The 25,656-nt window shown below is 47.8% G+C and overlaps 1 protein-coding gene across 3 annotated transcripts in view; it reads right to left on the bottom strand.

Annotated features, from left to right (window-relative positions):
* Window positions 1–25,656, bottom strand: part of CLMN (calmin) — a 210,747-nt gene that overhangs the window by 159,373 nt on the left and 25,718 nt on the right. Inside the window, exon 1 of one of the 3 annotated variants that reach the window (XM_030214490.1) lies at window positions 3,504–3,536. The exons of the other annotated variants lie outside the window; for them this stretch is intronic. Within the exon in view, the coding sequence (XP_030070350.1) occupies window positions 3,504–3,528 (25 nt within the window). The 5' untranslated portion in view covers window positions 3,529–3,536. Of the gene's footprint in view, window positions 1–3,503; window positions 3,537–25,656 lie in introns of those variants that run through there. 3 annotated transcript variants of the gene reach the window in all.

Genomic DNA, 25,656 nt, shown 5'->3' with positions numbered 1-25,656 from the left:
GATACTGCCCCCAGGAGAGGAGCGAGTGCTTTGCAGCAGCCAAGGAGCTCAAAGGCCGCTTGTCTCAGCCTTCCGATTCTTCCTCGCTCCCCTCCCGACACAGGTCACCACACCAGTCTGTTGCTTCCATTTCTGCAACCCCCTCATTCAAAGCAAAAATACCCCTATGGCCCAATCATTCCCTCCTGTATTTCCATGCTTGCTCACCTGCGCTACCCAACTCTCCTCCCTTGGCCTTCTCTACCTCCACCCCCCCCCCCCCACACACCTGGAACAACACAATCTCCTGCCTTGCACGTCCCCGCCTTCACCCATTCCCAGTTACCCTGGGTGGCCTTGAGATAACTGTCAGATGCCCTCCAGAAACTCAACTATACTAGTAACCGTGACACATTCGCTGGTTTAAAAAAAAAATTATCACCTGAGCAGGATAAAACTGCATTCAAAGCATATTTAAGTGTTTTTCAGATGTTCAGCTATACCGCCATATGCAAAACACAACGAAGTAAGGGATGTGCATTCGACAGCCTAAAAACTTGTGTGTGCAAAAACGAGTTATATTCGGGGAAAACCCAAACAAACATAAACTGATTTTTTTTTCTTGGTCACGAACATCCCTGGGGAGCCTCCATTATTTCCCCAGCCCATCACCAGAGCAGATGCTAGCACTGTATTTTTAGAAGACATGACGCTACTACTGCACAGTTCCTGACACCGAATGATGCAATAAGAGATGCCTGGGGGAAAGGCTGCCAAGGAGGCTCCATTCAGTCACTGAGAGGCTGGTACACATTCTGCTGCTTTGACTTCTAAAAAAAAATAAAAAAAAAATCCAGATTCGCAGTCTCAACAGCCACGTCCTAAACCAGATATACTTGCTAAACTTTAACACAGCCTATGGAATACGCCTCACTTCTGCTCCTACATAATGCCGTTTCCCTAAAATTTCTATTATCGCACCTGCTTTCCTCTCTTATTTAGCTCCTGTATCTTATTAAATCTCTTCCTGTTCACAGAGGCGGGTCTTGCTGACTCCTCAAAGCTCAAGAAGCATTTATTATTCTTGGAAATCTGCCTAATCAGTGTTATCTGGATAGTTTAAAAACCACTGGAAACTGCAAATTCTACACCTCCATTTCCCTCCCCACCCCCACCACCGCCCTGGGCTGTAGGCCTGCAGAAGTCCCCTCCACCCTGTATGACATGGGGTACGTTGCTTTTACCTCCTTGCACCTCCTGGCCGGGTTCAGTTACAAAGGAGCCATTATCAGAACCTGGGTTTTTCCAGTCAATACATTCAACAAAAATGCTTTGTTGCTTAAAATGCCGAATGGCACAAGGGAAACCAAATCATTCAGAATTCTAGAAGCTTCCGGAATTTCCCAGAGCCTGTATCAGCTGTGTACTGGCATGAAACAGAATTATAAATTTAACAGTATGCCAAGCTTGTGTTTTGGGGTTTTTTTTTTTTGTCTCATGTACAGTTCTTCCTAACTGCAGTTCATCCCAGAATTAAATTAGGAATTAATGCCAAAATACTACACATTCCAAGAGTGATGATCTCAGGCATGGAACTGATGATGGTCTCTGTTGCGGGAAACGGGAGGAGGAGGGTAAAGGAATTAAAGACATTATTTCTTATCGGCTGTCTGGCTACTTTGCCCAGGCCAAAAGGTAGCAGACTGTTTTACCCTTCAATTGCCGGAGCATTTTACAGAATAAGGAGCACTTCCTTATAAAGGGACAACCAGAATGGATCTCATACTTTCAGCCACTGTTCCCTCTAAACTGAGCGGGAGTCTTCCAACTGCACTGCTCCTAGTAGGGGATAGTGTTTCAATATTGTGTTTTCAGTTGCTGGGGACAGGCCAGGGTTGCCAGGTGGAAAAATTTTTTCCCACCCAAACGAGCCCAAAACCAGCCCAAAACCCGCCCAAAGTCAAACCCCGCCCCTGACACCCCTACTCCCGCCGTCATCGGCCCCCGCCTCTTCCGTCACCGCCCCCGCCTCCCCGTCACTAACCCCGCCCAGAACGTCACTAACCCCACCCAAAACGCCACTAGCACCGCGGCCCGAAAAAAACGCAAAAAAAACCCGCCGAAAGACCCCAAAACAAGCCCAAAAAACCGCAACCCGCCGCGGGCAAAAATTTCCCGCAGCGGGTCGCGGAAAACCGCCCAATTGGGCGGGAAAACCGCCCACCTGGCAACACTGCCTGCAGAGCTTGCCAGTAGAAAATGAAATAGTGAAACAGCACCTCCTACTGGCAGAACTATAGGTGGCGGACTCCTGCTCAGCTTAGAGGGAACAGTGCTTTCAGCACACCCTCACGGCTGCCTCTGTTGTTATACCCTCCGATGTGCAAAATATCGTTCATTGGAGTAAAACCTCTGGGAGACAGAGCCCAATAGAGCCTCTCAAGCTCACTTAAATGCCTCCATTTTCAGCATGCATCTCCAGATATTCAGTTATTTATGTAGCTGAGGAATTCTGAAAATGTGAGACCCATTTGTGTGTCCGAAGTGTGACAGCCACGGTGCAACTACTGATATACACTTCAGTGCACAGTACTGGGTGCCCTAGGTCAGTGCTTTTCAACCCTGTCCTGGAGACACACCTAGCCAGTCAGATTTTCAAGATTACCACATTGAATAGGCATTCCACTGTATGCAAATCTATCTGATGCATATCCAACGTGGTAATCCTGAAAACCTGACTAGGTGTACATCCAGGACAGGGTTGAGAAGCACTGCCCTAGATGAACCTTCCACCTTGTACCCCTCGGTTAACTTTTTAGGCCCACAGGCTCCCCCTTCTCCTTGAGATTTTGACAATTAAAACTAAACAATTATAATCATCCGAATGTCACTGTTAAAACAATCCTGTAAAAAGTGTAACAAATACACACACCAATGGTTCTCTGAGTTTGCCTGGTTGTCAGGATCTATTGTTCTGCTTTGCCACCTCACAAAGGCTGCTATTCTAGGCAATGCCCTGGTTTGCCTAATGGTTACGCTGGCCTGTGCATCGGTGCAGATCAAAAAGCAGCAAGGACCAGAGCAAGGGGGACAAGAGACACAGGTTCAGCTTGTAGCTACTGTGAGCTGAACCGGAGCTTTCAAACACCCAAAGATGTCACTGTTCAACAACCCCGGAGGCCCAGCAAGGAGGATCTGAGATGCCCCTGAACTTTCTACAGCACTTTAGGCTGCGGAGATGCAAGCACATCCGTATTCTCTTCAGCCAAAAGCCTGGGGAACCTCAAAATGAAAACATACAAGGATTTCATCTAAAATCTGGTCTGGACACTCAAATGCAATGCAAATCGAAGCAAGCAAACAGCAATAAAATGCCAGCCACTTCAGCTCAAACCTGCCCAACTGGTTTAAAATATTTTATCTCCAGAAAACATCAACCTAAACATTAAACCAGTGGAGAAAGCAGCCAGCTCCCGTATCAAATGTTTTTCATCTTTGAAATAAAGCAGTGAAGGAGCTCTTACCATTCAGCCCTTTCCTGTGCTCCATTGTACAACTCCTGCTGCTCCTTAGAGAATGCCCGAAAAGGGTGGCGGAGAATTTATTAAAAGTCAGACCTACCTGTATCCAAGATACTAAACCTATAATCACTGTGTGTTGACACCCATGCTCATATCTGACTTGTGAATGGAAACCTGTACCTGGTCAGACTCTAACCCTGTGCCGGCAGGTGCGTGCATGGCCACATGCCATAAGGGTTCTTGCACTGGCCCCAGCTACAAGACAATGCTTCACACCCTGACTGTCTCCAACAGGAACAGCAGCACGATGGTCCCCGAGGAGCACTATCAGTGGTGTAGTTGGGGTTTGGGGTTTGAGGTCTGGCAACAGGGTGGCTCTTAGGAGCAGCAGAATGACTCCTGTGGGTGCTTGGGTTTGACAGTAGCAGAGGCAGATGGCCCCTGGGAGCGCAATCAGCACTCAGGGCCCGTTGACAGCAAAACCCCTGGGAGCATGGACAATGTTCAGGGCCTGGAGACAGAGCGGCAGAGAATGGCCAGGCCACACAGACCTCCACCGTCACTGGATGTCCAGCAGCCATCGGTCCAATGCGACCCAACAAGAGGATGAGATTTGGGACATGGCGAGGACGGACAGGGGAAGAAGTCTTAGTGAAGGAGCAGGGAGAAATAACACCACCCACATTTCTAAAGTAGACATATATTGAATGACTGATTTCTAGGAGTACAGATTACACCGTTGGAGAGATGTTTAAGTTGCTTACCACATACGTTTCATAAGGTTAACGCTATACTTTTCTAATATAAGTTGTAATTAGTTGAATAAACTGTTTAACTGTTCAGTCAGCCTTATTCACAGTGGTGTTTTGGGATTTTTTCTTGAGGATCCCACCCGCTAACACCTTTCTTCTCCAGGTGGAGGTACCAGGCGCCTCATACACAAAGGACCAATAGTCTGTCCAAGGAAGACACCTGCCAAGTCAGCCTCAGACCCTGGGACACTCACAAGAGGGCATTACACACACAAGAACAGGCACTCACTGTGTTCTTGCAAGGAACACACAGTGTATGTTTTAACTTTCCCACAGCACCGACAACAGAAGGAGGACACAGTGGGAGCTAACAAGGAAGAACAACACAGCCAGTGAGGCAGGCTTTCAACACCCTTCAACTCGGGCACCCTGAGCCAATACCTCACTGGCTCCAAATGTTATTCAACCCTTTATCTTCCCAGTCTCAGAACAAGGATTGCTCCATTCCTAGGTATAAATTCAATCTGAACAAAGGGAAAAATATGCGAATGGCAATGCAAACTTTCAAGCACATTTCTAGGATTTAATCATTGATTTTACTGGTTTGTTAGAATGTACCATATCAGAACTGAAAGTTTTTCAAATATAGAATATTAACAGATTTGAAAAAACGATTATCTTTCATCCAATAAATAAGGGATATAGGGGTCAATATTCAGCTGGCGGAAGTGAGCTAGAGACTGAAAGCGCAGCTAGGATAAGGCCGCCGATGAGAAGGCTGCAGGGGCTGCCAAGAATCCGCGAGTGACCTGGGAGCAGTAAGATCCAGACACCAATCAAGGGAACAGGCGCCATCCACACCACAACAGCCCAAAAGCTGCAAAGACAGAAAAGGAAAAAGAGCAGTCCATTATTGCAGCCTGTGACCAAAATGGCTGCCGCCGACTGAAGAGAGGTACTGCAAAAAAGTACACCAAAATTGCTCACGCACTGGCCCAACGATACTGTGTAAACCTCCACACAGGCTGCTGAAAAAGAAAACAGTGTACTGTCGCAGCTGCACTAATCCGAACAGCACAAACCCGACAGAGGGGAAGAATGAAAGTTCATAGTCACATTTTGCCGGCCTTACCAGTACACACAGGCCTTCTGATTCCAATCAGGTGGCTTAATCCAGACGCCTACAGAAGCACAGACACCCCTTCTCCTCCAGAATGCCACATAAGCAGAAACCTGCTGAGGAAGGAAGTGGCAGGAGAGGGGGAGGGGGGAAGGACCTGGGGACCAGGTGTAACCCATGTCAGGCACCTCTACTGGCCTGTTTTATCCCATTTACCTTTGTTCATTTGTCCTACCACATACCTCCTTTGTTGATTCAGATACTACAGATTGTATTCTCTTGTTACTATGTAAGCCGCATTGAGCCTGCGATGAGCGGGAAAGCGCGGGATACAAATGTAATAAATAAATAAATAAATAAATAGACACACCCAAACTCAACTGAACCAAGGAACCTGGAACAGGAGCCATAGAAGGAGAAACCAGGAGCTTGTGAGAGACTGTCCACTGCCTGCTGGAGATAGAGAATACAGTACAGTCTGAATTAGCCGACCTTCGCTATTCCGACCGTCTGGAATATCTGACAGACTCCCCCCCCCCCCCCCGGTGACATCATTGTGCCGTTGTTACGAAATGTGTGGCTTCTCTTTCCATTTTCCAGCGTAGTAGAGAGGGAAGTTTTGCACCAGAAGCAATTTGTTTCGGACCTATAAGTACATAAGTAGGTCCAACGAGCCCAGCATCCTGTCCCCGACAGCGGCCAATCCAGGTCAAGGGCACCTGGCAAGGGCCCTACTTTCACTGCAAAACAGAACCGTTTTGACTCAGGGCTCTATTTTTATTGCAAAACATTCCCGTTGTGACCCAGGACCCTGCTTTCACTGCACAGCGAGTTTTACTCTCTTTTTTTGCAACATTTCTGCAACACATAATAAACTATAGTACTGTATTTTTATTCTTCCTCTTCAGATTTGTAGATCACTTCTAAAATGGCCAGTCAAACGAGGAAAAAAGTGGGTTTTGTCTATAGAGCAGAAACTTGGTGCTTTAAAAAGAATTGACAAGGATGAAGCCATCCAAAAAATTGCAACAGAACTAGGAGTGCGGAGATTAGCAGTTCTTGACTGGAAAAGGAGGAGTGGCCTAGTGGTTAGGGTGGTGGACTTTGGTTCTGAGGAACTGAGTTCGATTCCCACTTCACAGGCAGCTCCTTGTGACTCTGGGCAAGTCACTTAACCCTCCATTGCCCCATGTAAGCCGCATTGAGCCTGCCATGAGTGGGAAAGCGCGGGGTACAAATGTAAAAAAAACATGCAGTGAGCTATAGAAATGGGGTTCAAATTGTGCCTTTAAGTTTTCATTGGACACTAGAAAAACTATGAAAAAATGCAAATATGAGAAGGTGAGCGAAGCTTTATTCCTGTGGTTCACACAGCAAAGAGACAAGGGCATACCTATACCAGGACCTATACTACAAGAAAAAAACTGGTTTTTCAAAAGGAATTCAATAAAGGTGACCCTGATTTCACTGTTAGTATCAGGTGGTTTGATCGTTGGAAGAAAAAAATAAGGAATAAAGCAGCTCTACATTGGTGGAGAAAAGCTGTCAGCGAAATCTGAGGAATTTGTCATATTCAAAGCAAAATTTCTGAGAAGTTCTAAGAGAAAAGGACATTTCTCTGGTAAGTGACATTTATTTTGCTCTGTGCTTTGGGAACTTAGTTGGGTTTAAAGGAGGAATTGTACGTTATCGATAGGTAGAATAAAAATATATAAAAAAAGCAAACTTTATCAACTAATCTCCATAATCTTTCCCCCCTACTTTTAAAACTTGAACTTTGTACTACAGCATTAAAGACAGCCTCTAGCAGGCACAGCAGGGCCTAGTTTAGTTTTCAATCCCACCTACCCTCCCCAACTCCTGCCCACCTCTAACACAACTCTTCATTTATGGGAAAATTAGGTTCTTACCTTGGTAATTTTCTTTCCTTTAGTCATTGCAGATGAAGCCATTACGTATGGGTTATGTCCATCAACCAGCAGGGGAGATAGAGAGCACTCAAACTTTCACAGTGCCCTCTTGGCCAGCTAGCTCCACTGCCTCTTCAGTATTTGAAGCTTCCAAAGCAGTATGGCAAACCGCAATGGGAATCACAAGAGCTTTCCTCACAGCGAACGATGGCCCATCACAAGGGCATGAACTCATAAAGAAGGGAATAAACTCATCCTCCTTATTGTATAAGTGGAGGGGAACACCCGCGCCTCCTGGAGGGAATCACACATCCTCCCAACCAGGGGCGTATCTAGACTCCGGCGGTAGGGGGGGCCAGAGCCAGAGGGAGGGGGCACATTTTAGCCCCCCTCCCCGCCGCCGAGCCCCCACCGCCGAGCCCCCACCGCCACCAATGACTCTCTCCACCCCCCTCCCGCCGCCAACCCTCCCCCGCTGCCGTTCTTACTTTTGCTGGCGGGGGACCCCAACCCCCGCCAGCCGAGGTCTGCTTCCACCTGCCGCTGCCGTAAAAACTTCTTCTTCAGCCGGCGGGGGACCCCAAACCCCCGCCAGCCGCCCCGCGGTGTTTAAAATTCATCTTCGGCCTCCGTGGCCGTGCTGCTGTGATAGGCGCTGTTGAAATCCACTTCGGAGTCTGACGTCGTTGTACGTTGTACGTGCTGCGACGTCAGACTCCGAAGTGGATTTCAACAGCGCCTATCACAGCAACACGGCCACGGAGGCCGAAGATGAATTTTAAACACCGCGGGGCGGCTGGCGGGGGTTTGGGGTCCCCCGCCGGCTGAAGAAGATGTTTTTACGGCAGCGGCAGGTGGAAGCAGACCTCGGCTGGCGGGGGTTGGGGTCCCCCGCCAGCAAAAGTAAGAACGGCAGCGGGGGAGGGTTGATGGCGGGAGGGGGGTCCAGGGCAAAATCTGCGGGGGCCCAGGCCCCTGAGGCCCCACGCAGATACGCCCCTGCTCCCAACACACTGGAGGGAATAAAAACTCATCCTCCTATTTATAGAACTGGAGGGGAACACACGCGCCTCCTGGAGAGAATCAACACATCCTCCAAAAAAACATGCTGGAGGGAATGAACACATCCTCCTAAATTTAAACTGAACATGAATCCTGAAGATTGTTTTCCAACTTTCTCCCAAGGAAGGAACTTCAAAAATTAGAACAGAACCTGAAAAACAGATTCACAGCATACAGACAATCATACAGGGAGGGCTCATGGCTTCATCTGCTATGACTAAAGGAAAGAAAATTACCAAGGTAAGAACCTAATTTTCCCTTCCTTGTCATCAAGCAGATGAAGCCATTACGTATGGGATGTAACAAAGCAGTCCCTAGATAGGGTGGGAACAAGCCACACCACGCGCTAGCACTTGTGCACCAAAAACGCGCATCCCTCCTGGCAGCCACATCCAGCCTGTAATGTCGGGCAAAGGAGAGCTTAGAAGCCCATGTTGCTGCACTGCATATCTCTTGAAGAGAGAGTGCTCCAGTTTCAGCCCAAGAGGAAGAAATCGCTCTAGTAGAATGTGCCTTAAAGGCTACAGGCGGAACCCTGCAGGCCAGCAGATAAGCTGAAAAGATAGTTTCTTTGAGCCAGCAGGTAATAGTGGCTTTAGACGCTGGAGACCCTCTGCGAGAACTGGATAGCAAAATAAACAGATGATCAGAAGTCCTGAAAGAGTTAGTAACTCGCAGATACTGCAGCAGAGTCCTGCGCACATCTAAAAGGTGCAGCTGCCCAAAAGATTCTGGAAACTCTTCCTCTGAAAAAGAGGGCAAGAAAATAGGCTGGTTTAGGTGAAAGGCTGACACCACCTTAAGTATAACGGAAGGCACGGTCCGAACCGTGACTCCGGACTCTGAAAACTGCAGAAATGGGTCTCTACAGGACAGCGCCTGGAGCTCTGACACCCGTCTCGCCGAGGTAATGGCCACCAGAAAAACGGCCTTCAGTGTCAAATCTTTCTCCGATGCTCGCCGAAGCGGCTCAAAAGGAGATGCCTGCAGGGTTTTCAAAACTAGCCCCAGGTTCCAAGCTGGACAGGGTGCTCGCACTGGAGGTCGGAGCCGAAGCACCCCTCTAAGAAACCGTGCCACATCTGGGTGAGCAGCCAAAGACACGCCTTCCACCTTACCACGAAGGGAGGCCAACGCTGCCACCTGCACCCGCAGGGAATTATAGGCCAAGCCTTTTTGTACACCTTCCTGCAAAAAGTCCAGAATCGGCGAGACAGGAGCCCGAATTGCAGCAATGGCTCTGGAAGCACACCAAGACTCAAACAGGCACCAAATCCTGGCATAAGCCACGGAAGTGGACCGCTTGCAGGAGAGTGGAAATAAATTTATTGGAATAACCTTTATCCTTCAATTGCGCCCTCTCAATAGCCATGCCGTAAGACCAAAGCGGCCGGCGTCCTCCATGGCTACCGGTCCCTGAGTCAACAGGTTCGGTACCAGAGGTAACGGCAGAGGAGCCTCCAGGAGCATCTGTCGGAGGTCTGCATACCAAGGTCTCCTTGGCCAATCCGGGGCGATGAGGACCACTTCTCCTGGGTGCAGCCGAATCCGCAAGAGCAGGCGCCCTATCAAGGGCCATGGGGGAAACACATAAAGTAGACCCGGAGGCCAGGGTTGAGCCAAGGCATCCAACTCCGCCGAGCGAGGATCTCTCCGTCTGCTGAAGAAGCACGGGACTTTGGTATTGGCACTTGTCGCCATTAGATCCATCACGGGCTTGCCCCATTTGGCACAGATCTGCAGGAAAACTTCGTCTGCCAGATTCCATTCTGCTGGATCGATCTGATGCCTGCTCAGATAATCGGCCTGCACATTGCTCTGACCTGCAATATGAGCTGCCGACAGACACTGAAGACGCAGCTCGGCCCAGTGGCAAATCAGTTCGGCTTGCGCGGCTAGTGCTCTGCACCTTGTTCCGCCTTGTCGATTTATATAGGCCACCGTTGTCGTGTTGTCCGACATCACTCTGACAGCCAATCCTTCCAGGGTCACTTGAAAGGCCAGAAGCGCCTGAAACACCGCTTTCAACTCTAGGCGGTTGATGGACCACTCCGACTCCTTGGGTGTCCATAGACCCTGGGCATGCTTCCCCTTGCAGTGTGCGCCCCAGCCCTTCAGGCTGGCATCTGTTACGACCAGGCACCAAACGGGGAGCGTCAGCGGCATTCCTCGCCGCAGCATGCTGTCCGAGAGCCACCACTCCATGCTGAGTCGGGCCGCAGGGAGCCAAGTAAGTCTGCATTGGTAATCCTGAGAAAAAGGAGACCATCTCCGGAGTAGGGAATACTGTAGAGGTCTCAGGTGCGCTCTCGCCCAGGGAACCACTTCCATCGTGGCTGTCATCGATCCCAGCAGCTGGACAATGTCCCAAGCTCGCGGGCGGGGCATCCTCAGGAGCAGACGGACCTGATTCTGAAGCTTGCACCGCCTTAGCTCGGGTAGGAACACATAGCCCGAGACTGTGTCGAACCTGGCCCCCAAAAACTGTAGAGATTGTGAAGGGGACAGGTGACTTTTGGCCATATTGATGACCCAGCCTAGAGATTGCAGTACCGAGACCACTCTGGCTGTAGCTTGTAAGCTCTCTGTTGCAGAGTCTGCTCTGATGAGCAAGTCATCTAGGTACGGGTGAACCCTGATACCTTCTCGCCTGAGAAAAGCAGCTACTACCACCATTACCTTCGAAAAGGTTCGGGGAGCTGTGGCGAGGCCAAAAGGCAAGGCCCTGAACTGGAAATGTTTTCCCAACACCGCAAACCTCAGAAACTTCTGGTGTGGGGGCCAAATCGGTATGTGCAAGTAAGCTTCTTTCAGGTCCAGAGACGTGAGAAACTCTCCTGGCTGCGCAATGACGGAGCGCAGGGATTCCATGTGGAAATGCCGCACTCTCAGGGACTTGTTCACTTCTTTTAAGTCCAGAATAGGGCGAAAAGACCCACCTTTTCACGGCACCACAAAGTAGATGGAGTATCGGCCGCAGCCTTGCTCGGCGGGAGGCACCGGGGTCACTGTCCCTAACTGAATCAGACCTTGTAAAGTCTCCTCCACCGCCGCCCGTTTGACGGCAGAACCGCATCGGGACTCCACAAACACGTCTCTTACTGGGGCGTTGAATTCTATTCTGTATCCATCTCTGATCAGGTCCAGAACCCACTGATCTGAGGAAATCTTGGCCCACTCCTCGACAAAGAGGGAAAGCCGTCCTCCGATGACAGGCATCGAGGAGAGGGCCGGCGCATCATCATTGAGAGGGTCGCCCCTGAACTCCTGGTCTTGAGCCACCGGCTGCGGGACGCTTGTCCGAGCGAAAGGAGTTCCTCTGCTGACCACAGGCATGTGAAGTGAACCCAGCAGAATGCCCCGGGCGGTACCTTCTAGCTTCACGGAAGCGAGGTCTGTACGAGGAGTGGACCGCCTGGCCCTTAGAGGAAGGCCTCTGCCTATCTTCGGGTAAGCACTGGGGTTTTGGATCACCCAGGCCTTTCACAATTTTTTCCAACTCCTCACCAAATAGAAGTCCTTGAAAAGGCAACTTCACCAACCTTTGCTTAGAGGCCATGTCCGCTGCCCAGTGTCGTAGCCACAGACGACGGCGAGCCGCCACTGCTACTGCCATTTGTTTAGCCGAAGCTCTGACAAGGTCATAAAGGGCATCAGCCAGAAAGGACAAGGCCACCTCCATCCGCGGAACCACATCGAAGAAGGGCTCCGCTCCATCTCCGGGCTGAGCCACTGCCTGTTGCAGCCAAGCTAGGCAGGCTCTAACAGCATAACAGCTGCATGCAGACGCCCGAACAGTGAGACCTGCAATTTCAAAGGACCGTTTCAATGCTGTTTCCAGCCTACGGTCTTGAGCATCCTTCAGGGCAACACCTCCTTCAACAGGGAGGGTAGTTCTCTTTGTCACCGCAGTGACTAGGGCATCCACTGTAGGCATCTGAAAACGAGCCATATGTCCCTCACGCAGAGGGTATAACTGCCCCATAGCCCTGGAAACTCTCAAAGGGCCCTCGGGGTCAGCCCACTGAGCCGAAACAAGCTCTAGGATGGAGTCATGCAAAGGGAAGGCCCGAGCAGCTTTCTTGGTACTAGCCATCCTGGGATTACCTGAGGAGGCCATGCCACTGTCAGGATCTTCAATCGAGAGGGCCTGCAGGGTATCTGAAATAAGCGCTGGCAGCTCATCACGGTGGAAAATCCTCACCGTGGAGGGATCATCCAGATCCTGTGGTAAATCCGCACCTGACTCTGGTTCCTCAGACCAAGAACGTCTGTCAGAGTTCTCCGAATCCTCACACCCCGAACACGGGGGGGGGGAAGGTGCACCACAATCTGAAGGGGAATTAACCCTTCTGCGCTTATCTTTAGGCCAAGCATCCGGGAAAAAAGCCTCACTGGGCAGTCCCAGGCCAGAATCCATCGGGGGGGCAATCAGAGGAGCCTCAGGCGACCCTTGAGGAAGGGCTCTTTTCATCATGTATGCTTTATGCAGCAAAAGCACAAAATCCGGGGAGAAAATCTCACCCTGGGCACCCAAATCCTGTCCGGTGCTAGCCACTCCTGAAATAACCTCATCTCGAGGTGCCCCACCCGGCTCAGGTCTCTCCGTGTCCACGGAGGCCGCGCCATGTGGTGTAAGCAAAATGGCGCCCGCTGCCAGCTCAGAGCGGGAAGAAACATCGCTCGCCATGCTCGGGCTGGCTCCTACGCCAGTACAGCATGATTTACAGAGCCCTGCTGCTGATTTGCGCTTGCCACAAGTGGAACAGCACTTTACATTGTCCGCAGCCATCGCCGAAAAACAGCGGTAAAATCCAAGATGGCGGTTTCACGCCAAAATCGCCCCGATCGCGGGCCCACCCCGGAGGAGTTGGAAAACACTCTTACCTCAAAGGATCTAGTGTACAACTACGATCCTGCTGAAAATCAGGTCAAAAACCTCTGTTCCAGCGTCTCTGCGTTTAAAAACGCGACGCGACTTTTTTTTTTTTTTAAAGCTGTGAAGAAAGCAGAGGTATTGAAGACTCCGGAGGCTCAGATGAGTGGGAAAGGCAGGGAAAGGGCGAACCTATATGCCTGCATCCACTGTTGGTGGGTAAGGACAGGGAAAGCAAGGCAATATGTCCACATCCACAGAGGTATGGGTAAGGCAGGGAAAGGGCTAACCTATGTGCCTTTAAAGTGAGGCTGCTATAGCCTCCAACACCCCGGTTAACAACTGGCAAGCCAGGAACCACCTCCCGGCAGATTTTTCTGGAGCTCGAACAAGCTGCAGCCACCCTGCTAGGGGAGATAGAGAATACTGAAGAGGCAGTGGAGCTAGCTGGCCAAGAGGGCACTGTGAAAGTTTGAGTGCTCTCTATCTCCCCTGCTGGTTGATGGACATAACCCATACGTAATGGCTTCATCTGCTTGATGACAAGGAAAGTCAAGTTATTCTAATTAAGATAATAAAGGAGGAGTTTTAATTATATTTCACTACTTTTTTATGAAGAAAACAATAAATAAATCACATATTATACCATATAAGCTAAAGACTTTTTAAAAATATTAGACTAATATTCTTAATACCTTTAGCAAGTTTTAAATTATTGAAAAACTCAAAAATACTAAGATGGAAACAGCAGTCCAGCAGCGAGGGGTGCTATCCAGTTTATTGCATTGAGTGTCACATATATGGTTATCGCCCAGTTGGTGAGCAGTTATGTGTGTGTGCCCGATGCAAAGAGCTCCTAGCTCTCAAAGAACGGGTCCGTTCTCTTGAGGCTAGAGTAGCAGACTTGGAAGAGCTGAGGGAGACAGAGAGGTACACAGATGAAACCTACAGGGACGTTATAGAGAAGTTCCATATCCAGTCTGCCAGCCCTTGTGCTGCCTTGGAGGAGGGAGGTCTCCTAGAAGGAAAGCATCACCCTAGTGAAGTAAGAACTCCTCCTCTCGCACTGAGGATATGTCTCCGAGAACTTGCCCAGGCGGGAAGGGTTAGGACAGCTGTTGTAGTAGGTGATTTGATCATTAGGCATATAGATAGCTGGGTGGCTGGTGGACATGAGGATCACCTGGTCACTTGCCTGCCTGGTGCGAAGGTGGTGGACCTCATGAATCACCTAGCCAGAACCTTAGACAGTGCTGGGAAGGAGCCGGCTATCTTGGTACATGTGGGTACCAATGACATAGGAAAATGTGGGAGGGAGGTTCTGGAAGTCAAATTTAGGCTCTTAGGTAGAAAGCTGAAGTCCAGATCCTCCAGGGTAGCATTTTCAGAGATGCTCCCCGTTCCAAGCGCAGGACCCAAAGGGTAGGTAGAGCTCTTAAGTCTCAATGCGTGGTTGAAACGATGGTGCAGGGATGTGGGATTTAGATTTGTTAGGAATTGGGTGACTTTCTGGGAAAAGGGGAGACGGATGGGTGCACCTTAACCAGGATGGAACCAGGCTGCTGGCACTAACTTTTAAAAAAAAGAGATAGAGCAGCTTTTAAACTAGAATGGGGGGGTGGGCAAGCTGACAATCGACAAGAAGTGCATGGTTCAGTGTGGTGTATCCTTGAAGGATACTATTCAAAAAGACATTTAGGGAATCCCAGTAGAGAGGTTTCAACAATGCTGAAAGTAAGCCAGGCGTACTTAATGAGAGCAGGATAAAGGATGCACATTATCCCCTTCAACTTCTAAGCAGCTTGTAGATCAAAGGAACAAACACAATCTGAAGTGCCTGTATACAAATACCAGAATCCTGAAAAGTAACAGGAGAGCTAGAATATATAGCACTAAATGATGAGGTAGATATAATAGGTATCTCAGAGACATCCAACAGTACTCAAAGAACTCAAGCATGAATTTGCTGATCTGCTGTTAGTAATATATAACCTGTCGTTAAAATCATCCGTACTACCTGAAGATTGGAGGGTGGCCAATGTGACACCGATTTTTAAAAAGGGTTCTGGGGTAATCTGAGCAATTACAGACCGGTAAGCCTGACATCGGTGTCGGGCAAAATAGTGGAAATTATTATAAAGAATAAAACTACAGAACACATAGACAAACGTAGTTTAATGGGACAGAGTCAGAATGAGTTCAGCCAAAGGAAATCTTGCCTTACCAATTTGCTTCATTCCTTTGAAAACGTGAATACACATGTGGATAAAGGTGAGCCGTTGATGTACTGTACCTAGATTTTCAGAAAGCATTTGATAAAGTTCCTCATGATAGACTCTTGAGAAAATTAAAGAGTCATGGGATAGGAGGCAAGGTTCTGGTGTGGATTAGGAATTGGTTATTGGACAGAAAACAGTGGGTACGGTTAAATGGTCATTTCTCTCAATGGAGGAGGATGAACAGTGGAGTGATGCAGGGATCTGTAACTGGTTTTTCAATGAATTTGCTCGACTTCTTGAAAATGATAAACCTGCCTAGGAAAGCAATCCTTCTCTTGGATAATGCACCATCTCACCCTGACGAGGATGAGCTGAAAAGTGCTGACATTAGAGTGCTTTTTCTGCCTCCCAATGCCACATCATTGTGTCAGGCAATGGAGTACTGGAAGCCTTAAAGAAAAAATATTGCCATAAGTTTCTTACAATGCTTGCTTGTGCACTGGATAAAGGGAAAGGAATGATTAAAGTTTTAAAGATAGCGAACATCAAAGATGTTATCTACTGGATCGCTCAGTCATGGGACAAAATCGAACCTCCAACCCTAGCAAAATCATGGAGAAAGTTAATTCCTGAGAATGAAAATGAACAAGGACATGAGACTGAACATGGAGCAGCTGAGAAAGATCTCCTTCCTTTGCTACAGAAAATACTGGGCTGTGAGAATGCTTGTGAGGATGACATACAAGAATGGATGCAGGCAGATGAGCAAGAAGAGCTAACTGACAAATGATATGATTGCTCTGGTGAACGAGAAAGGGAATGAAAATGATGCCGACGAAGACACCTCGAGTGAGGCTGAACATACAATTGTAAAAGTCAGTCATGGTGAAGGCATCAAGGCAATTGAGGTTGCACTGGCATATGTAGAACAACAAGAGGAAGTGACAACTACTGATGTAATGTTACTGAGATGTTGGAGTGACCTTGCAGTGAGGAAGAGAAGTAAAATGGGAAAACAAACATTATAAAGACTATTTGAAAGTTAGGAACTCTATGCCTTTGTTTATGGATTGTTTGAGGGGTTAACCATTGTTTTCCATATTGTCCAACTTTTCACTTAGCTGACATCGGGTCAGTCCTGTTTACATCGGATAATCAAGACTGTTCTGTACTGACTGACCAAGGGGCTCTCTATCTCCACTTGATGGTAGATGGTTATAATTCACGAGTCTCTGGATTTGTCTGCTGCTGATAAGGAAACTCCTTTTTCCTCCAGGAAGGTCTCAAGCTGGGTAAGAATCAAAATAAATATATACTTATTTCCCAGATAAATTAACAAACACTTCCAAAGGTATGGAAAAATAGCTATGTATGCATTTGCATGGTACGAGCAACATCAGGAAATATCATAAGCTTCTTCCCAAAGAAGAGGAGGTCCTTCTTAAAATCACCAAAGAGGGTGGCACAAAATTCAATGTCTCCATGGAATGCTTCGAAAAAACCAGACAAATCAAAGCTCTTAAGAGAAGATAACCACCACCAGTGTTAAGGGAGATGCCAGAGTGGAGTGTTCTTATTCCTGTTACAAACTCGCTGACTGAACCTGCAAAGTTGGTCTAAAGCATCTATCAAGTAGACAGAGGCCCCCACCAGACCCATGACTAGACTCTTACTCTTCAACAACATTTTTTCACACAGTATCTATTTGAGTACATTGGTTTCTATATTATGTAAGAATTGTGTGTGTCATCTATATGCTGATAATGTCCAAATTTGGGTGGAAGTGGGTGATGTAATGCTTAGGTGAAATTCCTAACTGGTTTCTAACAGCCAAGTTGAAATTAAACTTGAACAAAACTTACTATATGTGGTTTACTAGAAGGAATAGGATATTAGTAAGAAGATTCCTACCATAGATGCATTACTGTTAACCAGGGCTTTTTTTGAGGGGATACTTGGGGGTACTGAGTACCGGCACCTTTTCCATTGTCTGCTAAAATTGACCCATGGTCCCCAAGTTTTAATGAAAGAGCTCAGGCTCTACACACCGATTCTGCCATGTCATTGATTCTGTGACTGGTTGCAGGGGGCCTGGCTATTGTGGGGTGGGTCCCTCAGTGATCACCCCACCCCTGAAGGGTGGCCTAGATTTGAGTATCGGCACCTCTTTTGCTAGAACAAACGCACTGGATAAAAGGGACCCACGTGTAGGCCATTGTGACATCACTGATGAGGTTGGCTGTTAGCCATTGGTGGAATGAGGCATTATGACATCACATTATCAAAAGTGAGCCGAGTATAGAACAATCAAGCTAATTACAGGGCTTAACAGTAAAATAACATGTCTTAACAATGGCTCATGTTGATAAGCCCCCTAAATGAAAGAAAAAAGAAATGCCTGTAGAAATCAAAATCACTGCTACATGTGATAAAAGCAAGGCTCTGTTGAGGGGGTACTGAGTACCGGCACCTTTTCCATTGTCTGCTAAAATGGACCCATGGCCAAGGACCCCAAGTTATAGTAAAAGAGCTCAGACTCTACACACCAATTCTGCCTTGTCATAGATTCTGTGACTGGTTGCAGGGGGTCTGGCTATTGTGGGGTGGGTCCCTCAGTGATCACCCCACCCCTGAGGGGTGGCCTAGCATTTAAGTACCGGCACCTTTTTTGCTGAAAAAATGCTGTTAACTGAGAAACTAGAAGTAAGAAACAAAAATAAACCCAACCTGCACATATTCCTATAGGTCTTTTCAAAAGAGTATCAATAGAAACTTTTGCATACAAATCAAGGGCCCGATATTCAGCCACCTGCATTAAGGCCACGTCCGGGCACTGGATTTCAGGAGTCGGCTAGAAAAAAAACTTTATATATATCCATACAGATTGTGTCCTTGAATCAGAATTGACTCCTGGTGGCCACACAATGAGGGACACCCTCTTGTGTCCTTCTTGGTATGATACAGGAGTGGTTTGACTGATATGCTCATATCACCCCTCTCCTCAAGTCACTTCACTGGCTTCCGATCAGGTACCGCATCCAGTTCAAGCTTCTCCTACTAACCTACAAATACACTCAATCTGCAGTCCCTCATTACCTCTCTACCCTTATCTCCCCTTACGCTCCTACCCGAAACCTCCGCTCACAGGACAAATCCCTCCTCTCTGCACCCTTCTCCACCACCGCCAATTCCAGGCTCCGCCCTTTCTGCCTCGCCTCTCCCTGTGCTTGGAATAAACTTCCTGAGCCCATACGCCAAGCCCCCTCCCTGCCCATCTTCAAATCCTTGCTCAAAGCCCACCTCTTCAATGTCGCCTTCGGCACCTAACCACTACACCTCTATTCATGAAATCTTGACTGCCCCAACTTGACATTTCGTCCTTTAGATTGTAAGCTCCTTTGAGCAAGGACTGTCCTTCTTTGTTAAACTGTACAGCGCTGCGTAACCCTAGTAGCGCTCTAGAAATGTTAAGTAGTAGTAGTAGTAGTTTGCAATTGCCTTCTCCTGAGGCACAGTGAAGCGACTTGCCCAAGGCCACCAGAAGCTACTATAAGACTTGAACCTGGGCCTTCTGGCTCCCAGCCTGTAACCATTAGGCTACTCCTCCGCTTGAATATAGTGTGGATATTATATTATAACATCACTAATACATTTGAATCCCTCATCCTATCCCCCACGCTCACAAGGGGCAGATCAAAGTAAAACATATAATCCAATATTGAACAAGATTTTAAGCATCTCAAAATGCTGAGCTTAAAAACCAGTATAACAGCCCTTATTAACCAGGTAGTAACGCATGCAAATACCGGTCTAAAACCAGTAGCCACACCCTTATTAAACAGATGCCACTTTAGTTTGCTGGTGTGCAAGAGACACAGTATAGAAATGTTTAGGCTGCCATGTTACACAATCCTGCCCTACCCAAGTTCTATAATTAGAATTTATCAGGTTTAAAGCAGACAAGGAGTGACGGCCAAGCCTCCCATCCTCTCTCTTTATTTCATATTTCCTTAAAAAGGTAGCTGTGGTTAAAACCTTCCTGATTAGCACTACTGCTCCCAAGTTTTGAAGTATGCTACTTCACCTTTTGCATAGATGTTACCGTCTGGGCAATATATGCGCACTCATTTTTACATTTTCAAACATATGGAATGGTAAAAAGAATAAAAAGGATCGGTGATCTATCTCCCGGTGAGCAAAATAGCTTTTTAGAGAGGTGGAGGGTCATAATCGAACGGGGCACCCAAGTTTTCCTGTGGGCGTCCTCGCAGGACGTCCCCGTGAAGGGGCGGGCAAACTCGTATTATCGAAACAAGATGGGCGGCCGTCTTTTGCTTTGATAATACGGTCGGGGACGCCCAAATCGCCACATTTAGGTCGTCCCTAGAGATGGTAATCCCTGATTTTCGGCGATAATGGAAACTGAGGACGCCCATCTCAGAAACGACCAAATCCAAGCCCTTTGGTCGTGGGAGGAGCCAGCATTCGTAGTGCACTGGTCCCCCTGACATGCCAGGACACCAACCGGGCACCCTAGGGGGCACTGCAGTGGACTTCAGAAAAAGCTCCCAGGTGCATAGCTCCCTTACCTTGTGTGCTGAGCCCCCCAATCCCCCCCCCCCCCCACAACTGTACACCACTACCATAGCCCTAAGGAGTGAAGGGGTACAGTGGGTTTCTGGTGGGTTTTGAAGGACTCACATTTACCAGCACAAGTGTAACAGGTGGGGGGGGGGGGGATGGGCCTGGGTCCACCTGTCTGAAGTGCACTGCACCCACTAAAACTGCTCCAGGGACCTGCATACTGCTGTCATGGAGCTGGGTATGATATTTGAGGCTGGCATAGAGGCTGGAAAAATATTTTAAAGTTTTTTTTTAGGGTGGGAGGGGGTTAGTGACCACTGGGGGTGTAGGGGGAGGTCATCCGGTCATTTAGGGCACATTTTTGTGGATTGGTCGTAAAAACAAAAAGGAGGACCAAGTAAAGTCAGGGACGCCCTTCTTTTTTCCATTATCGACCGACGACGCCCATGTGTCAAGCACGCCCCAGTCCCGCCTTTGCTATGCTTCTGACACGCCCCCAGGAACTTTGGTCATCCCCGCAACAGAAAACAGAAAGCAGTTGAGGGCGCCCAAAATCAGCTTTCGATTATGCTGATTTGGGCGACCCTGGGAGAAGGACGCCCATCTCCCGATTTGTGTCGAAAGATGGGCGCCCTTCTCTTTCGAAAATGAGCCCAAAAGTCACACTATTTGGCATGCAAGAAGAAAAATGCAAACCTCTCAGATAAGTTCAGAAAACAAAAAAACAGGAGGTTATTAACGTGAGAAATGAAACTGCTCAAAATCCCTGCTGCTGGGAAGCAGAGGCTGGGGAATGTAGGCAACTGCTCAGCTCCAAAAGCCCCTAACAGCCCAGCAGCTTGGCACAGAGCAAAAAAAAGGCAAACAGGAAAAACATAGTAGATGACGGCTGAAAAAGACCTGCACGGTCCATCCAGTCTGCCCAACAATATAACTCATATGTGCTACTTTTTGTGTATACCTTACCTTGATTTGTATCTGTCTTTTTCAGGGCACAGACATCTCTCTTATAATGCACGCTGCCCCCCCCCCCCCCAACACACACACAATTAGCACCCTTCTCAAAAAACATACATACCATCTCACACATAATCAATACTCCATATAGCCAAACATCCAGGGCTGGGGGGTGAAAACAGGGCAATTCAGGGGCCCCAAGCTTCTCTCAAGCTGAATAAGATGCAAGAGTTAAATCACTGTGCTAAAGGGTAGTGCAGTGGGCATGCAAATCACTTCCAAGGTAAACACAGTATGGTAAAATCTTGCGTAGATTTTGACTTTGTAGTACTGAATCTTTCCGCCAGCTCAAAGATGTCATAACGATGCAGTGCAGGAGCACAGGCTGATCTAAGGTGAAGGGCGTCACTTCACCTCGGATCACCGGTATAGCCCATGAGCCCTCTAAACCCCACAAATATCCCTGGTGGCTTAAGTGAGAGCTCCACTCTCTTGATTCCATAAATATCGGTGTCCCAAATGCTCCCCAGAACCCCCCCCCTCCCCTGACCCCACAAATATGAGCGACCAAGTGGACCCTCTACTCACCTTTAAGTTGTGGGGCAGGAGAAATGCCCTTCTCGCTCCAGCCTCTGGGCTCACATCCTAAAAAAATGACAGAGCCTGACTCCACACGGTGCATCAGGATGCACCACATTGGGGGGGGGGGGGGGGGGGTCAGTTTGCCAAATATAGTCAACTCTGCCAAATAAGGCAATGATTCCCTTATTTGGCAGGCTGAACCCATGTGGTGCATCCCGATGTATCATGCAGGGTCAAGCATCACTACTTTTCAAGATGGCAGTACAGAGACAGAAGCAAGAGAGCATTGCACCTGCCTTGCAACTCTGAGGGGTCCATTTAAGCCCCTACAGTATTCTTGGTAGGGTCCATATAGGGGAGAGGGGGGAAGTCACTTGAGCTGACTCCAAATGAAACATTTTATGCAACCGCTTACGAGTACAATTACCAATTATACAAGATCTTGTACCCATTTTCCATTAAAGCACTAGAAATAGATACTTTAAGCAATGATCTAAAGATCCGCTCCCACTTATATTATTATTTTTCAAGTATTTAAACATCTGTATCATATATACATAAAGGTTAGTAGCCATATTTATAGCTCCTTTCAGCCTGGACCACTGCCTTTCCACTTCTCGTATGTCCTCCCAGCCCGTCGGCTCTTTCTTCAGGTATTCTTCCATTTTGCTAAAGTCAGCAAGTTTGAAATCCAGGACTTTTGAGTTTTGGGTGGCTGCCCTCCACTTTAGCTGTTATATCGAACCAAACTGTCTGATGATCACTGCAGCCCAGGTGGGCACCCACTCGGATATTAGACACATTTTCCCCATTTATTTTATTTAGATTTTGCTCACACCTTTTTCACTAGTAGCTCAAGGTGAGTTACATTCAGGTACACTGGATATTTTTCTGTCCCAGGAGGGCTCAAAATCTAAGTTTGTACCTGAGGCAATGGAGGGTTAAGTGACTTGCCCAAGATCACAAGGAGCAGCAGTGGGATTTGAACCAGCCACCTCAGGATTGCAAAACCAGTGCTCTAACCACTCCTCCACTAGCAACATTCTGTGTAGAATCTCAAATATTTATTTAGATTTTGCTCACACCTTTTTCAGTAGTAGTTCAAGGTGAGTTAGTCAGGTACACTGGGTATTTCTGTCCCTGGAGGGCTCACAATCTAAGTTCACACTGGAGGGAATGGATGGTTAAGTGACTTGCCCAAGATCACAAGGAGCAGCAGTGGGATTTGAACCGACCACCTCTGGATTACAAGATCGGTGCTCTAACCACTAGGCCAGTCCTTCACATTTGTGAGCAAGTAGTGCCAATAATTGTTTTTTAACGAGCAATTACTGGCACTAATTACATTTCATCGGAACTTAGACTCGTAAATTTAGGCGCAGGATCCACATCTAAAATTTACACATGGCCTGAAAAAGGGGGCACTGAAATGGGAGGGTCATGGGCGCATAATGATAAGAATATGGAGTCTCCATGCAGAATTCTGGTGCGGGCATTTGCACCACATTTTCGCTGGTGCAGATGGCAGCGCCTACATTTACGTGCGACCTCTTCACTTAAGCGTTATTTTATAAACCGCGCTGAACTTTAGGCACAGCTTATAGAATTCCGCTTAAGTGGTGGGTTTTCAGCGCCAATTGTATTAGGCGTGATTTATAGAATTAACATAGTAACATAGTAAATGACGGCAGATAAAAAACCTGTATGGTCCATCCAGTCTGCCCAATAAGATAAACTCATTTTACATGGTATGTGATACTTTATATGTATACCCGAGTTTGATTTATCCTTGCCTTTCTCAGGGCACAGACCGTAGAAGTCTGTCCAGCACTCTTCTTATACTAAAAGTTCTGAAGCTATCATCAAAGCCCCTTAAAATTTACACTCCAGCCCATCCCTATCTATTCAGTCACGATCAGGGCGTAGACCGTAGAAGTCTGCCCAGCTCCCGTTTTTCACCCCTAAGCGGGCATTTCTGAATGACAAAGTTGGGCAGCATTAGGGATTTAACTGAATGCTTTGTAAAATGTAAGTATATACATTTAAATTTTGGCAGAGACACACTGTATATTTGTGCCTGCTTTCAAGCACACATATTTATAATGTGCTCACACAGTGCCGTAGCGAGGGCGGCTGCCACCCGGGGCGGTTCGCTGCTGCGCACCCCCCCCCCCCCAGGTGCAGCACGGCGCACCCCACCCCCACCTCAGCGTGCATCCCCCCCCCCCCACCAGAGTGCATTCTTACCAGTCGCGCGCGTAGGAAAGGGAGCGGGCGGGAGGGCCGGTCCACCCCAAGCGTACATCGCTGGGAGCTGCGTCGGCTCCGCTGGTTCCCCGCTCTCTCTGCCCCGGAACAGGAAGTAACCTGTTCCGGGGCAGAGGGAGCGGGGAACCAGCGGAGCTAACACCCCCCAGCGGCGTGCACCCGGGGCAGACCGCCTCTCCCGCCCCCCCTTCCTACGCCACTGTGCTCACATCTTTTTCAGCAGTAGCTCAAGGTGAGTTACATTCAGACTATTTCCCTGTCCCAGGAGGGCTCACAATCTAAGTTCGTACCTGTGGCAATGGAGGGTTGAGTAACTTGCCCAAGATCACAAGGATCAGCAGTGGGATTTGAACTGCAAGACTGGTGATCTAACCACTAGGCCACTCCTCCACTCAGCAATTTTTACAAGAGAACGCATACATGTACTTTCCATTCAAAAGCTGCTGCTATTTACAAGGATATAAGCTGTACCCACTCTCACGCACCCTCTTCAGATATATTTATTTTTAAAGTTTAACACTCAACATCAATTCCTGTCCTGTAGGGAATAACACAAGATGTTACCTGCAGTACAACGATTTAGCTAGCTGTGCTCATATGGTTTTAAGTTTTAAAATAACATTTTATGAAAAGGATTACAAACAAAAGACTAATGGTTATTGTTTGTTAAAGCAGAAGGAATCTGGTAGGCACGGAGATTGACAGGTTAGGGGAGTGATGGGAGGGGGAGGTTTTTTTTTTTTTTTTAACAGTGGTGGGGGGGGGGGGGACTGTAAAATCTCTCATTGACCTTGTTGTTTATTTGTGTGCTTTGAAAATTTGCGTTTTTACTACTATGGTTTGTACTTCTTTTTGGCAATGCCTTTAACGACAATAAAGATATTTAGACTTTAAAATAACATTTTAGCATGACTCATTATATTTGTATAGTTGATACGCCAACTTCTCGTTCACAAAATTATGTCTTTACAAATGGCCTAATCGTACTTTACAAAAACATAATTTCACTGGCTGAAACTATTAGCAATATAAATGAGAATCAGCCCGGTGGCTTAGTGCCAATCATGAGGTCAACAGTTCAATCTCTGGGTGAGGCCTTCCACTCCCCAGGCTGGATGGGACAGGGAAGGCCACATTCACAGCCCCTAGGGTTGAAGGTAGTGGTCATTGCTCAGAGCAGACAGGCCTGCCTGCAGGAACTAGAGTGGGTATACTGGGGAAGAAACCCCCAGGTAGCTGTGAATGAAGACATATGACATCAGAACTAAGGACTAGTTCTGAAAGGCTCTCTCTTTGTCCCTACGGCCGGCCCACAAGCAGCAAGCTGTGAATTGCTGCTACAAATGTGATGGTTTCCATAACAGGTCCTAAGTGGGGTGAGGTCACCAGTGCCACCCCTGGCCATCCCAACAAGGAAATAGAGGGTTATGTGTTTTGGACAAGACTACAAGGAGCCACAATGAGATTTGAAAATGGACCCTCTGCTTCTTAGTCTGCTGCTCTAACCATTAAGCTATTCCTTCACCCCTCTGAAAGCCTTAAAAGCACAGAAATCAATTGCCAGGTCAATACAAATGTGTCTGGCTACATATTTCATGTCTGAATGAGGACAGTAAAAGTGCTCAGACCATCGCAAAATATCTTTGGCTTTCAACATAAACATAGAACCAATCTAGGAGAGTGGGAAATGAACACTAGGCCCATCCAGCCTGCTCATCATACCTTCCTGCTGCAATATCAGAAACCCTCTGGCTTTTCCCCTCACTTCCCCCGAGTTAGGCAGCTTGTGGACTGGTCTTTATCTTTCCTTGAATTCCAATACCGTT

The sequence above is a fragment of the Microcaecilia unicolor genome, chromosome 9, assembly GCF_901765095.1.
Source record: "Microcaecilia unicolor chromosome 9, aMicUni1.1, whole genome shotgun sequence".
Classification (NCBI taxonomy): domain Eukaryota; kingdom Metazoa; phylum Chordata; class Amphibia; order Gymnophiona; family Siphonopidae; genus Microcaecilia; species Microcaecilia unicolor.
The sequence above is the reverse complement of the archived record's forward strand: the minus strand, read 5'-3'. Positions and strand labels throughout refer to the sequence as shown.